Source organism: Eschrichtius robustus, chromosome 4 (genome assembly GCF_028021215.1).
Source record: "Eschrichtius robustus isolate mEscRob2 chromosome 4, mEscRob2.pri, whole genome shotgun sequence".
Classification (NCBI taxonomy): domain Eukaryota; kingdom Metazoa; phylum Chordata; class Mammalia; order Artiodactyla; family Eschrichtiidae; genus Eschrichtius; species Eschrichtius robustus.
In genome coordinates this window covers 108,871,441-108,885,228 of record NC_090827.1, presented here as the reverse complement: position 1 = coordinate 108,885,228, position 13,788 = coordinate 108,871,441, and the positions used below count along the sequence as shown (strand labels likewise).

Here is a 13,788-nt window from a genome sequence, read left to right as displayed (position 1 = left end):
ATGAATTGAGATTATCCCTCTAAGTAAGATTCCTTTGTACACGTACAGGGAGTATATACTTTTGCAATGTCACGATAACTTGTTAGATGATCTCTCCCTTACAAGCATAATCTAGTCACAGAGGATCGATTTTCTCTCCATCATCACTGACCATCAACTTTATGACAAAGAGGCTGACACTCCAAACTGACAGGAGTCAGGGTGCAGGATATGGTGTGATCAGAGATTTGGTGAAGCACTCCTCCAACGGTACTGAAATGATCCACTGGTAAAAACACAGATGCTTTATTTCTGGACACTAAGGAACTGAGCAAAACCCTCCTTTTGGGGGGAATTTTGTGCCTGGCCTAGACAGAATGGGGATCAATTGCCGTGTCCGCGGTCTTTTGGGGCAACAGTGATGGAGGGGAATGAGAAGATACTGAGTGCTGTGTCCAGAGACAGGGCCCAGTCCATTGTATGCGCTATACATTGTGACTCAAGGTGATGTGGGCCCCATCGAATGTAACTCCTGAGCTGCATTGCATGGTTGTCCTTAGCCATTGGAGAAACATCCAATGAAGAGCTTAAATAGAACTTTGGGGGAGGATTTGTTACGATGAGCGCTTGAAAAGACACTAGGAAAACTTATCCTACGTGAGGAAAAGAGTGCAGAGAAGTAGTTGCAATCTGAACACACCTGAAGAAACAGCACTGGGCTTGGTGAATAGCCCAGAGGAGGGCGAGCCTGCTATCCTAAAATGAACCTTGAAGAAAGGCCACTGGGGATCTGAGAACTCCTGCCCAGGGATAACTCTCTCCATTATGGACTGAATGTTTGTGTCCCCCCAAAATTCATATGTCGAAACCCTAACCCCCAATGTGATGGTATTAGGAAGTGGGGTCTTTAGGAGGTGATTAGGTCATGAAGCTGGAGCCCTCGGGATGGGATTAGTGCCTTCTTAGTCAGGGTTCTCCACAGAAACAGAACCAATAGGATATATATAGTTATATACAAGAGGAGATTTACTCTGGGAATTGGTTCACAAGGTTATGGAGGCCAAGAAGTTCCAGTCTGCTGTCTACAAGCTGGAGAATCAGGAAAGCTGAGGGTATAATTCATTCCGAGGCTGAAGGCCTGAGAACTGGGGAGGCTGCTGGTTTTAAGCCCGTCAGGCCAACGGCCTGAGAACAAGGAGCTCTGATGTCCGAGGGCAGGAGAAGATGGACATCCCAGCTGGAGGAGAGAGAGAATTCACCCTCCTTTCACCTTTTTGTTCCATTCCGGCCCTCAACAGATTAGATGGCGCTGCCCATATTGGTGAGGGCGGATCTCTTTGTTCTTCTTCTGAATCAAACACTAGCCTTTTCTGGAAACACCCTCACAGACACACCAAGAAATAATGTTTTACCAGCTATCTGGGCATCCTTTAGTCAACTTGATACATAAAATTAACCATCATGGCGCCCTTATAAGAAGAGACAGGAGACAGGAGAAACAGGAGAGAGCTTTCTCTCTCTGCTTTCCACCAGGTGAGGCTACAAAGAGAAGACAGCCGCCTGCAAGCCAGGAAGAGGCTTCTCATCAGACCAGATCTGCCAGCACCCTGGCCTTGGACTTCCAGCCTCCAGAACTGAGAAAGGTTTGTTGTTTAAGCCACCCCTGTCTTTGGTAATTTGTTACAGCAGCGTGACTGGCTAAGACACTCCCTGAAGGGGCTCTCCTGCAGCCTGGCAGTCAAGGCCCTTGGGGGCAGGCGGGGCTCAAACAACTTTCCCAGACAATATCCTTCCATCCGTCCCAGAGCCCAGCCCGCCTGGTGCTGGATGCGTGTTTGTTCACTCACACTGCCGCTCTGCCAGGGTTCACATGTTCACACCGGCCCATCCTTCAAGGTCTGATGTCGGCTCTGTTACATGTCTACCTGATGTCTCCCTCCCTTTTATCTGTGCTAATGAAACCCTGATTTTGTTCGGAGCCAGTATGTTCCAGGTAGTTGATTATGCTTGGTGTAAGCCGGTGTTTTTCAAACCATGGACACAATCCATCACAAGATTATGAAATCAATTTAGTATAGTGTGACCAGCATTTAAAAATTATAAACTGAAGAGTGAAGGTAAGTATTGTTTGGTGAAAGTTTACTTTTCAGTTATATATGTGTGTGTACAGTGGTTTCAATGTGCCATGTATAGTTGACCCTTGAACAACACGGGTTTGAACTGAGTCCAACTATACGTGGATTTTTTTTCAATAAATACTACTACAGTACTACACAATCCACGGTCGGCTGAATCCGAGGATGCGGAAGCATGGATTGGGAGGGCCCACTGTAAAGTTATACACGGATTTTGGATTTTCGACCGCAAGGAGGTCGGCACCCCTAACCCTCCTGTTGTTTAAGGGTCAGCTTTATTACCTATTATGGGTCTCCATCAGAAATTTCCAAAATCACTGGTCTAGGCCAATCAGGAGGCTCTCAAGTCCCCATCTCCCAGCCCCACTTGCAGCTAACACCAAAAAGAAAAATTAAAGATATAAATACACATGCCACTAAGATGAAAAATAACTAATAAATATTTTAAAAATATTTAATCACACTCTTAAAACTAGGTACCCTTTTTTTTTTTTTTTTTTTTTTTTTTACTAGGTACCCTTTTTAAACATCTGTAAGGTTGGCAAGGATTAGATCAGGGCTGGTGGAAGTGTGGGGTTCCAGGTATGCTCATATGTGCATCTAGAAGGTAATTTCATAACTACAACAAAAGTCGTTTGGAGACTTTGTCCAAGGAATTCCAGCCCTAGGAATTTATGCTAAGGAGAAAATCAAATGCCCAACAAAAAGGAATTGATTAAACAAATTATGATACGGCCGTAAATGGAATTCTAGGCAGCCATTAAAAATATTTTAAATCATTGACTTGGAAAAATGTCCACCACGTGTAAAGGAAAGGAAGCATGTTATAAACCAGTATGTAGAGTGTCATGGAAATATATTTACATGTAGGAACCTATACCTGTGTATATATTATCAGAAACAGTTTGAAAGAAAGTGCAACAAATTAGATGGTAAAATTATAGATATTCCTCTACACATCTCTACCTTTTTCTTAATAGTCTTCTGACTTTTCTATAACAAATGTCTGTTACCTGAGGATTGACAAAAGCTTTTAAATTATGCGGTATTTACCATTGCTCAAGCCAGGAAGGCGGTCCCCACCCTCCTTTCTTAGCACGTGATCAGCGATGGGGGGCATGTTATGCCCACGTGTTTAGCAAGCATGTGCCCCACCCATGGTCAGGAGCCCTGCTCCGAGGTCCTGGCACCACACCCAAATTCTTGGAAAACCAAGGTCTTGGTCTCCCTGTTGGTACATGGACATCAGGACCCACCACACAGGAGTAAATGAGAAACCAAGTGCTAAGCATCACAAAAATCCATGTTGTCATGCCTCACACTGTCTAGGTTCCTTAGGGAGAAAAAAAAGGTGATTCAACAATAAGCAGTAGAACCAGAACAATCCATTCCTAGTCCAAATTCTAAAAATAGCACTCAGCAAAGCCAACCTATGGAGAATTGGAATCATATGAGAGTCTGGAAAATGTGAACTGAAAAGAGGTCAGGAGGAATGGAAAATTTGTTAAATGCTCACGCTTTTGTTGGAAAACCACTTGATTTAAGAAAAAAGTCTTGTGCGTATTGGTAAGAGCTCTGGTGCAGGGCTGTCCTGGGGTCTGAGCACTGCACAGTTGTGAAGGACCAGTGCTCTGCCATTAGATGAACCAGCCTTTAAATCTTGGTCCTATTCATCTCTAGCCGGATGACTGTTGAGAAAAGCCTCCTAGCCTCAGTTTCCACATCCATAAAATGGGGACTCTGCAGGCATATTGTACAGATTAGATGAAGTATGAATTAAAAGGGCCTTGTATGATGGTTTGCAGTAGATGTCTAATAAGTACTGCTCTAAAAATCATTATTCTTCTTATTACTACTACAGCTCTTGCTTCAAGCCAAAGCTAGATGACACTGGGGTACAGGAGAAAAGTAGCTTGCCCTGGGACAGAGGTTGGGTGCCTGTTAGAGCCCCTAAAAGGCTAAAATTCCATCTTTCTAGGACCTACATCATCTTTAAACATGTTCTCTTTGAAGGAGAAATGAACATCCGTTACATTTGCAAGGGAAAGTCATATTCTTTCCTGCGGTGTTTTCTAATTAAAGATGGGTAGGATCTGAAACCGCATGGCTTTATGTCACCCCGCCACCTGCTTCTTTGTTTCCAGTTCTCAGTCCAGTCTGGACAATGAGGGAGCTGAGCCCAGTTTCCTGCTATTCAGCCTGGGGCTCTCAGGGTGCTTCCTTCCGTTGCCTGTTATGCAAATGTGATTTCCATCCTCAGCCGGTGACCGGGTCCCAGCCTGTCTGGGCAATCATTTCAGGGGTAACAGACCTGCAGGCCGCTCATCACTACATCATCCAGTGAGAAACAGAAAATCAGACAGAGATTGATTTTGCCTACGTGCAGTGTCAGTATTGAAAAAACACAAGGACGAAGTCTAAATCGAAACCTCTGTTAGGTGTCTCTATGGCCAGTGGAGGTTTAAAGGTTCCTGCAGAGGTGCTGCTTTTTCCTTCCGAGGTGGAGACAGAACCAAGTCAGCCTGGGGGGCTCCTGGCCCTGCCCCGACTCCAGGCCTCCCTCGCCTGGTTAATTCCATAAAAGCAGCCCCCCCCCCCCCCACTGGTGTCCCTGATTCCATGCTAGCTGCCCTACAACCCATTCTTCACACAGCAGGAAAAAGCAACATCCTAACTCCTTATCAGGTCCCCAAACCAGGAATATCCTGGCTCCTCCTGGTCCCTGGGCTGGACGCCCTGCCATAGCCCACCTCTTACTGCATTTCAAGCTGCATCCTGTCCTTAACCCCACATCCCTTCAGCCCTGACTTCCTTCTGTGGGAAGAATACACCCTTCTCACTCTCATCTCAGCAACCTTGAACTTGCTGGTCTCTGCCTGAAAGAAGTTCCTTCCACCTCAGGCCACATCTTACATGTCACCTTTTAGAGGGCTTCCCTGACCATCCCCATCACATTATCTTGTTTCCTCTATGGCACCCGTCACCCTCCGCACTACTCAGCTGTTCCCAAGGTTATGGTCTGGTTTCTGCACTGCAAAGTAAGCTTCCAACTGAAGGACCCTGCTACCTCGTCTGCTGTGTCCCTAGTTCCCAGAACAGCAGGCTGCTTGCTCCCGGAGGGAATGAATCTCCCGCAAAGGGTTTTGGTGCCCAGTTGCACAACATAGTGGACTGTGTGTCCTTTCTCTCTTCCTCGACTTTGGTGATTAAAACTTTGGAGTGTCATGTGATATCTTGACCCAGTGCTCTATGATTTCTGCATGATTTATCTGAAAAGTTCTACTGCCAGAGGTTGGAGGTGGAGCCTTGAGGGTGCAGGAGGCGGAGCATTGAGGCTTGAACATCTGGAAGACACCGGTTCAGCCCTGCTCTGCCTCATCTAACTGCCCTGTCTTGAGCAAGCAACATCAGTGAAGTGTGGATTTTAAATAAAATGTAGGCATATGCTAGAGGACTTTGGCTCCCCAATTCTATTTTAGTCTCTTCAGTCTTTACCTTGGGAAGAGCGTTGGAGTTGTTTCTGGCCCCATAATCTGAGGTCCAGATCCTAGACAGTGAGGGCTCTAGGCCAGGGGTTCTGAAACTTGAACGTGCACGTGAATCACCTCGATCGTCGGGCACCACTTCCAGAGCTTCGGATTCAACGTGGCTGGGCAGGGGCCAAGAATCTGCAGTTGTACCATCTTCCCAGGTGATGGGATGCTTCTGCGCCGGGACAGCGCTTTGAGGACCACTAACCTAAGCTGTGAGGCATCAGGTAAGGATGGTCAGCACAACTTAGATTCGTACAGTGCTTTATCATTGACAAGCCAAGTTTTAGATGCATTATCTTTATTTGCTCCTCCCAACAACCCTGAGAATATTATCAAGCCCAGTTTAAAAACGAGCAGACTGAGGTTTGCAGTGTCACACAGAGGAAGTCCCTGACTCAACACCACACAGCCAGCCAGCCCTCCCCGGACTTCCTAGAGGGGTAAACATTCTGGACATCCAGCGTCCACAAGGTCACCATGCCCTACACCCCTTAAGTCCTGTTACTCTGGCATGAATGACCACAGTCACCTCCTTAAGGGGTTTCCCTTCATTCATTCATTTCTGACTTGTCCTTCCTTTTTTTTTTTATCCGTTTAATTCCTACTCTTTCTTCAAAGCAGCCTAAGTGCACATCCTCCACAATGACTCCCAGGTTTATTCATCCAATAAACATTTATTGGCTGCATCCATGTGCCAGGAACCGTACAAAATGCCAGGGCTACAGCGAGCATGGTGAAACCCATCTGAATTAGATGTCCTGTCACAACCAGCACCTATGTTTACGGTAGCACTTACCTCAGTTAGTGGTCCCCTGTCAGGCTGCAGATAAACTCTGTGAACAGAGAGCACAGCTTATTTAGTTCTGTGCTGTGCACAGCAACTGACTGTGCCATGAATATTTTACATCAAGCCCGACAAGCTATTTATGCATTTCTGTTGTATTTCACTTATCTGGTTAACCCTGACGTGATAGCTGTCTCTTTCCCGAGTATTTACATTTTTATGTAGACATATCCAAAATGAAATGAAAATAAGCTTGTTGAAAATAATTGCAGTTTTGAAAGTACCCACTTTGCAGGTGATTCACCCCTCAAGAGCTTAAACACTCTGTAATCCCTGATCGAATTCCCTCGAAAAGGTGCCAACTGTACTCTCAAAACCCTCACTTCATTTCCTCACCTGCCAAAAAGAAAGTTGTAAGTGAAAAGCAAAATACATCGCGCAGATACGTTCCCTTCTTTTTCATCACTTTAAATATCAAACGACTCCAAAAACAACTTTACTATGCTGTGCCAAAACGTGCCTTTCATTAACTTGCCAGTGTGTGTTGCTTTTCTTTTCTTAACTGAAATTTACAACAGCAAGGCCAAGCGTGCACTTGCTGAGCATTGCCTGTTACTAAGGAAACGCCTCAGATAACAGAAACTCCCTTGGAATGCCAATTTCTTTTTTAACAACTTCCCCTCTCAACTGTACACATTCTTCCTCAATCAGATTAAACATAATCTAAACCATCCGAGGTGTCTCAGGCATATATGAATGCTGCATATCACACTGCTCCCTAACACAGGGATATTTTCAGCCATCACGTACATGGTACCATTTGCTTCAAACTGGTCCCAGATGATCACGATTTTGCTGCTCTTCTGACATATTAACTCCTTTTCTTTCCAATTCTCTGTGTTGTTAGGCTGTACTCATAATCTATACTTCCTGTACAATTTCCTGAGAGACAAGGGGCAAGGCACATCTGTTCTGTAGAGTGTATGAACAAATAGGACTTTGCCACTTATAAACACACTTAATGTCGTGATGACCCAGGGCGTTGGAGTCTGACTGCTGAATAAGTGGGGCATAGTCGTTTTATCTTTTCCTCCACAAACAACAAATAGTAAATATCCAAAGAGTATTTTTAGAAGCACACATTTTAGGGAGTTAGGTCTAACACCCACTCCTTTTATGTAAAGATCTCTAAATAGGCCCTTTCAGATTTCCAAGTGTTATGAATGTGGGCTGTAATCCAGACCCTCCAGATTCAGTGGCTTAGAACCAAAGCCACTTACATCTCTCTCATGTATAGTCTAAGCTGAGTGTCCCAGGTTGATGGGCAACTCCACTCCGCAGAGGCATTCAGGGAACTGGGTTCCTTCCCCGTGAGACTCTGCCATCCAGTGAGCCCTGTGCATTTACCTGCATGGCTGGGGCGGGGCCACACCTTCTCTGGGTTCCAACTGGTGGGAAACGGAGAGGTGTAGGGGACCCGTGACGGTATATACCCTTTGGTTTCCATCTCTTGGTGAGAATTAGTCACTTGGCCACATGTAACAGCAAGAGGGGCTTGGGAATGTAGTCCCCAGCGAGGCAGCTAGGTGCCCAGCCACAGCTCTATGCTTATGCCACAGAAGATGCTGGTGGACAACTAGCAGTATTTAGTAAAAAAAAAAATTTTTTTATTAATTTATTTTTGGCTGCGTTGGGTCTTCTTTGCCGCGCGCGGGCTTTCTCTAGTTGTGGCGAGCGGGGGCTACTCTTCGTTGCGGTGCGCAGGCTTCTCATTGCACTGGCTTCTCTTGTTGCGGAGCACGGGCTCTAGGCGCGCGGGCTTCAGCACTTGCAGCACGCGGGCTCAGTAGTCGTGGCTCGCAGGCTTAGTTGCTCCGCGGCATGTGGGATCTTCCCAGACCAGGGCTCGAACCCGCGCCCCCTGCATTGGCAGGCGGATTCTTAACCACTGCGCCACCAGGGAAGTCCCTCTTATTTTTTTCTGTTTTATGGAAGCACTGTGAAACGGCTATACAATTATTTTATTTTAAGCAAATCCAATAGGAAAAAAAATCAGATTTAAGTTAAAGAACTATATTTATTTTAAAACTGAAATAGACCTGAGAGATCACTTGGTTATTAGACAACTTGCCCCCAGCAGCTGTTATTTCACTGACTTGTTTACCACCAGTCCTCCCCAGGAGGGCAGGGACTTTGTTCATTGCTGATCCCAGCAGCTAGAGCAGTTCTGGACACATAGAAAGTGTTAATAAATCTTTGTTGAAAGAATAAATAGATGGAACTGAAACAATCCAAAATGTAGTGATTTTAAATTATTTTGTGACTTTATATCCATCTCTGCTGAGTTACCAGGGATGGGAGGAAAATTTCTGAGGTTCTAACAAGTTTCCTCCATGCATACGTCTAAAGAGTATAAAGTCTAACTGCTAGCCAAAGTACAAAAGTACGAAGAAAATTTGGACAAGCTCTGAATGACTCTTGGTGTTTATACTTCTATCCCAAAGAGAAAGCTATGAGTCTGACTTACGTTGTGCCTCAGATTTTTTTTTTTTTAACCAAAGTACTGTCTTAAACTTGACTCCCAGATGTGAAAAGCACATGGTGTGACATTCAAATAGCTGCAAAATGAAGTACCTTAATTTGCTGAGAGATATTAAATGGTCTATGATCAAGACCCAGCCTATTTTTTTTCTCCGAAGACAAAAATCAAACATTTTTCTCCCATTAAAACCAAAAGAATAATTCAAATTAGACAGTCCTGTCACTTGTGAACTGGAAGGAAATTCTTGTTATAGAGTGGGAAATTCACTCCACTGAGTATAGTAGTAAATATTATTAAAATAAATTCAGTGACCTTTTTAAAAAAGATTATAAAATTGAGTTTATTGAGTTTCACACAAGATGCACTTATAAAATTAGTACTGAACGCCATTTTAACAGAAGAAATGAACATCATTCCAAACTCCCAATATATTCTGCCAAAAAAAGATCTTCCAAAAATGACAGCACAGTAACAGAGTAATTCAAGCTGGACTGAAAGATATACCCAAATCACATTTTTGCTCTGATCAGGGCTATGTTTGGCAAAGTTATCCCCAAACTATTCCCATTCCTCGCGGACACTGTTCCTTACGTTGGTGAAGAGAAGATGGAAAAAAGAATAACAATCCTAAAACGGGCCTTCATTGAAACATACACAAAACAATTTAAAGTCTTTCACTTTTAAGTTAAAATAATTCCTGGTTTCACAAAAGCGTTTCTGTACAATTTTCTTTTTTACCCCACGTGAACATCAATTTCGATTTCTTTAGCTTTAACGCAAAGCATTAAAATCCACTTTTGTCTTTCAGAGGAACAAGCCATAGCATTACAGCTTGCTTTTTCACATTTCACCCAGGAAACAGGCAAAACAGCTAAAATTTACCTTCTGCACATCACACGCTGGAAAGATCAGCACAAGAGCTGAACTTTAAAATGAAAACATCAACGGCAGTTAACAGTTAACGGTTAACACATCACATGCTGGAAGGAAAGATCAGCACAAGAGCTGAACTTTAAAATGAAAACATCAAAGGCAGTTAACAGTTAACGGTTAACACCTGGACATTCTGAAATTAGACCCTGTAAAATTTTTATAAAAGTGCAGAAAGGTTCCTCAGGGTAAAATGTGGTGGAAAATAACCTGTCCTAGGACGTGGGCCACAAACTGGTAATTAAGCAGGAAGGGAATACTGATGTCAAACAAAACCAAAAAGCACCTTTTGGCTGCTGCTCCCAACATTCCCGCACAAACACCTGTCCACACCCAGGCAGACACCTGAACGCCCCGAACACCCCACTCCCTTCCCCCACGCAGCCTGCCCAGCCCGGCGCAGGCGCACGCGCACGTGACGGCCACACCTCCCCGCACAGCACAGGCCCGCGCAGGCGCAGGCACACAGACGGACCCACCCACGCACTCCAGAAGCCGGAGCAAGATGCTCCCCCATCCGCTAGCGGATGGACTTCAAAACTGTTGCTTGCAAAACCCACTTGAAGCCGACACCGTTGAATTTCGTATATTGACAGTTCTTCAGCCTGTTCAACGCCAAATCCTTTTTAACTGCAACAGTTTAGGAAGCAATTAATGAGTTTTCAAGTGAAACCAGTTAACTAAACGTTAAAGTTAACACTGCTCCGCTTTCTCAGTATAAAAAGTGCCTTTCTGTTAAGGGAATTCCTAGTTTATCCACTGCAGTGAGACAATACACAGCTCACATCACGTTTTGCTGTAGAGTAAACTGAAAAACTATGAAACATTTTCTCAGTGATGCATAACCTTCATTAATTAATATTTTTTAAATAAACTGGCTTAGGGTCTTTTTTTTCCTCTAGAAAATGCTACTATTCATCATGTCTTATTTAAGGTAGCTTTTTATTCTGATTAATTCAGGTGCATCTTCAAAGATTATTCTGGTGGTAAGAACACTTATCTTGACTTAAGTTGAATTACTATTATTATTTGTAATGGTTTGGCAGATGAAGTGACGTTTGAAAACTGTGGAAACAGAGTGAGGCTGGAAAGGGAGCATCGTGCTAAGAGCTTCTCAGTTTTCCAGGTATGTCCTTATACTGAAGAGGACGCACGTCAAAATCCGCTCTTCTGGAAGCACAGATTGACAAAGCAAAGTGATGTCTGTGCTGCTCCTGTCGGGCCCAGAGAGACTCTGCCGCTTTGCCAAGCAGGAGGAACTTTTCCTAATCCGTCAAGTTTTCCAAGGAGTCAAGGCTGGAGGTCACTGTTGGCTGACTCACGTGACCTGACCTTCAGCCAGAGCACATCACTGGAAGAAGGACACTAAGATTTGCTTTCCATTAATAATTTAAGTTCTTAAATAAATATTTAAGTGCCATTTTCAGCATCTGTCTGTCCTGGTAGCACAGCATCTGCCGCCCCGGGACTCTGCATCTTTGGCACACGCAGCTACAGAAATCAGTCAATTCGGTTTCCACAAATTGTGAACCTGTCTATCTCTAACAAATCTTTCTTTGAGGATCTGTGTTTTAATTCAGAGTTTTCTTGCGTTATGTCCTTCTCGTCACCATCTGGAGTTGTCAGAAACTGATCAGAATTGCTTGTCACAAGTAGTGGTATGACATTTTCCTTTTGATGAAGAGGCTGGCTGGTGACCGAAGCAGACAGGTTTTCTTCTGTGGAAAAACAGATTCATTTAATTAGAAAAGGGTTTCCCCCCAGCTTATAATAACCACAAGCTTACCAATATAGTGGTACTGAAAAAAAGTGTTGATTATCCATGCTTTTGGATAAAGCGAATAACAGCCAAATAGCAAGTTGTATAAGCCCCAGAGTTTATAATGAAACTTAGAGGCCACACTATTTCTGTTTCCTCGTCCAAAATTTTCTATAAAAGCTATTATGTGGATCATGTCACACAAATAACACTGTTACCTGATTTTGGAAAGATCAGAACTCCTATGTAACAACCCTCCTCCTATAAAACCAATAATAAGATTGTTGCCGGAGCTGAAAAATTAACATTGATTCCTAAACTTAGGACATCAGGGCTAAGTAGACTCTAATCCATTCCACCTCTTATGTGTAGTCACATTAGACACAGTCAGCATTTCATGTCCAGGAAGTCCAAGTCAGGAATAAAAACAGATCAATGGACAAAACCTCTAATGTTTATTTTGGGCCATGGGGATCCTGAGCCTGGCCTGAGGAGCAGTGGTCTGGGGGCCTGGACCCACCAATCTCTGAATCATACATTCAGTCCTTGTAAGAGCAGCTTCGTCAAGGTAAGGATGACATACCACAGATGGTACATATTTAAAATGGATAATCTGATGAGTGCTGACACATATATACACCTGTTTGAAACCACTGCCACGGTTGAGACAATGAATACATTCATCTCTCTTGGTCGTCCGTCCCTCCCTCCTGCTGTCCTTTGCTTCTTTTAGAACATGATGGACTCCATGGTGTCTTGACAGCCAGCCGCTCTTTTCATATGCAAATTGGGCCTGAGCTGCCCGACTTGCAATATCTTCCTGAATGGTCTCTGGCCAGTGGTCTCCTGACCTCCAAAACATCCTAACCAGACACAAAGGCACTCGCCCAAAATGCACTTCTTATTACAGGGCTCTGGATCCAGTGAACTTGAACTGCAGTGAGTGCTACAGGTTTTATCCCCTCTTCAACTGGAGGCTTCTTGAAAGCAAGACCGATGGTTATTAGTTTCTTACTGTGTTGAAGGAACCTAGCCTAACAGAACACACATGGACCCATTATGAACTATCCAGGTAGCTGAAACAAATGCAATCCCATATTACCAATGGTACTTATATGTTCTTTAAAATTAAAAATTATTTTCAAGTTAATCACAAGTTTCTGTTCTACTTTAAAATAAAGCATACACGACGAGCATGGCTCTCTCTTCAGACTGGCCTCTGGCCCAGCTCTAGTCTCATCTCTTATTCCTTCCAGAACAAACTCGACACTTGGAATACTGACCCACTAGTTCTCTTCTTTTTCAGGCCTCCACGATTCAGCCCATGCTGGTCCCTTTCCTGACGTGCCCCCCGATCTTCACCTGGGCCTATTTCTTCTCACCCTTCAGGATTTAGTTCAGGCGTCACCACCTCCAGGAAGGGCCCCTCTCCTGTCCCCTCCATGCCCCTGTCTATAACCTCACTCACCAATTTGGATTATCCACTTTTGTTGTCTCCCCTGTCAGTCTGTGAGGCCCTAAAGCATGATTTATTTACCTTTGTATCTCCAGCATCTCATATACTACCTGTCACACACATTGCCCCAGTTCTTCCTCCAAATCTTCCAGGCCAGAAACCCTGGACTCATCCTCAACTCCTCTCCCACGGCACAACCTCACTGGCAAGCCCTGGGCTCCTCCTAATCCACCAGAATCTGGTCAGCTTGCCCGCTCGCATGCTCCCCAGTGGCCTCCACCTCTGGGCTCACCCTTCTTTTTTTGTTTTTTTAATAAATTTATTTTATTTATTTTATTTTTGGCTGTGCTGGGTCTTCGTTGCTGTGCGGGGGCTTTCTCTAGTTGCGGAGTGAGGGCTACTCTTCCTTGCGGTGAGTGGGCTTCTCACTGCAGTGGCCTCTCTTGTTGCGGAGCACGGGCCCTAGAGCACAGGCTCAGTAGTTGTGGCACACGGGCCCAGTTGCTCCGCGGCACGTGGGATCTTCCCAGACCAGGGCTCGAACCCGTGTCCCCTGCATTAGCAGGCAGATTCTTAACCACTGGGCCACCAGGGAAGCTCTGGGCTCACCCTTCTTGAGGTTAATTTCCACAAAGACTGAAAACAGTCCTTTTAAAATGTCTGCTGGATC

General features: G+C 44.5%; 1 protein-coding gene across 1 annotated transcript in view; it reads right to left on the bottom strand.

Annotated features, from left to right (window-relative positions):
* Positions 1-9,316: 9,316 nt before the first annotated feature.
* The window catches only part of TAPT1 (transmembrane anterior posterior transformation 1), a 61,028-nt gene continuing 56,556 nt past the window's right edge, over positions 9,317-13,788 (bottom strand). Inside the window, exon 14 of the mRNA XM_068543195.1 lies at positions 9,317-11,621. Coding sequence (XP_068399296.1) covers positions 11,404-11,621 — 218 coding nt within the window. The 3' untranslated portion in view covers positions 9,317-11,403. The remainder of the gene's footprint in view (positions 11,622-13,788) is intronic.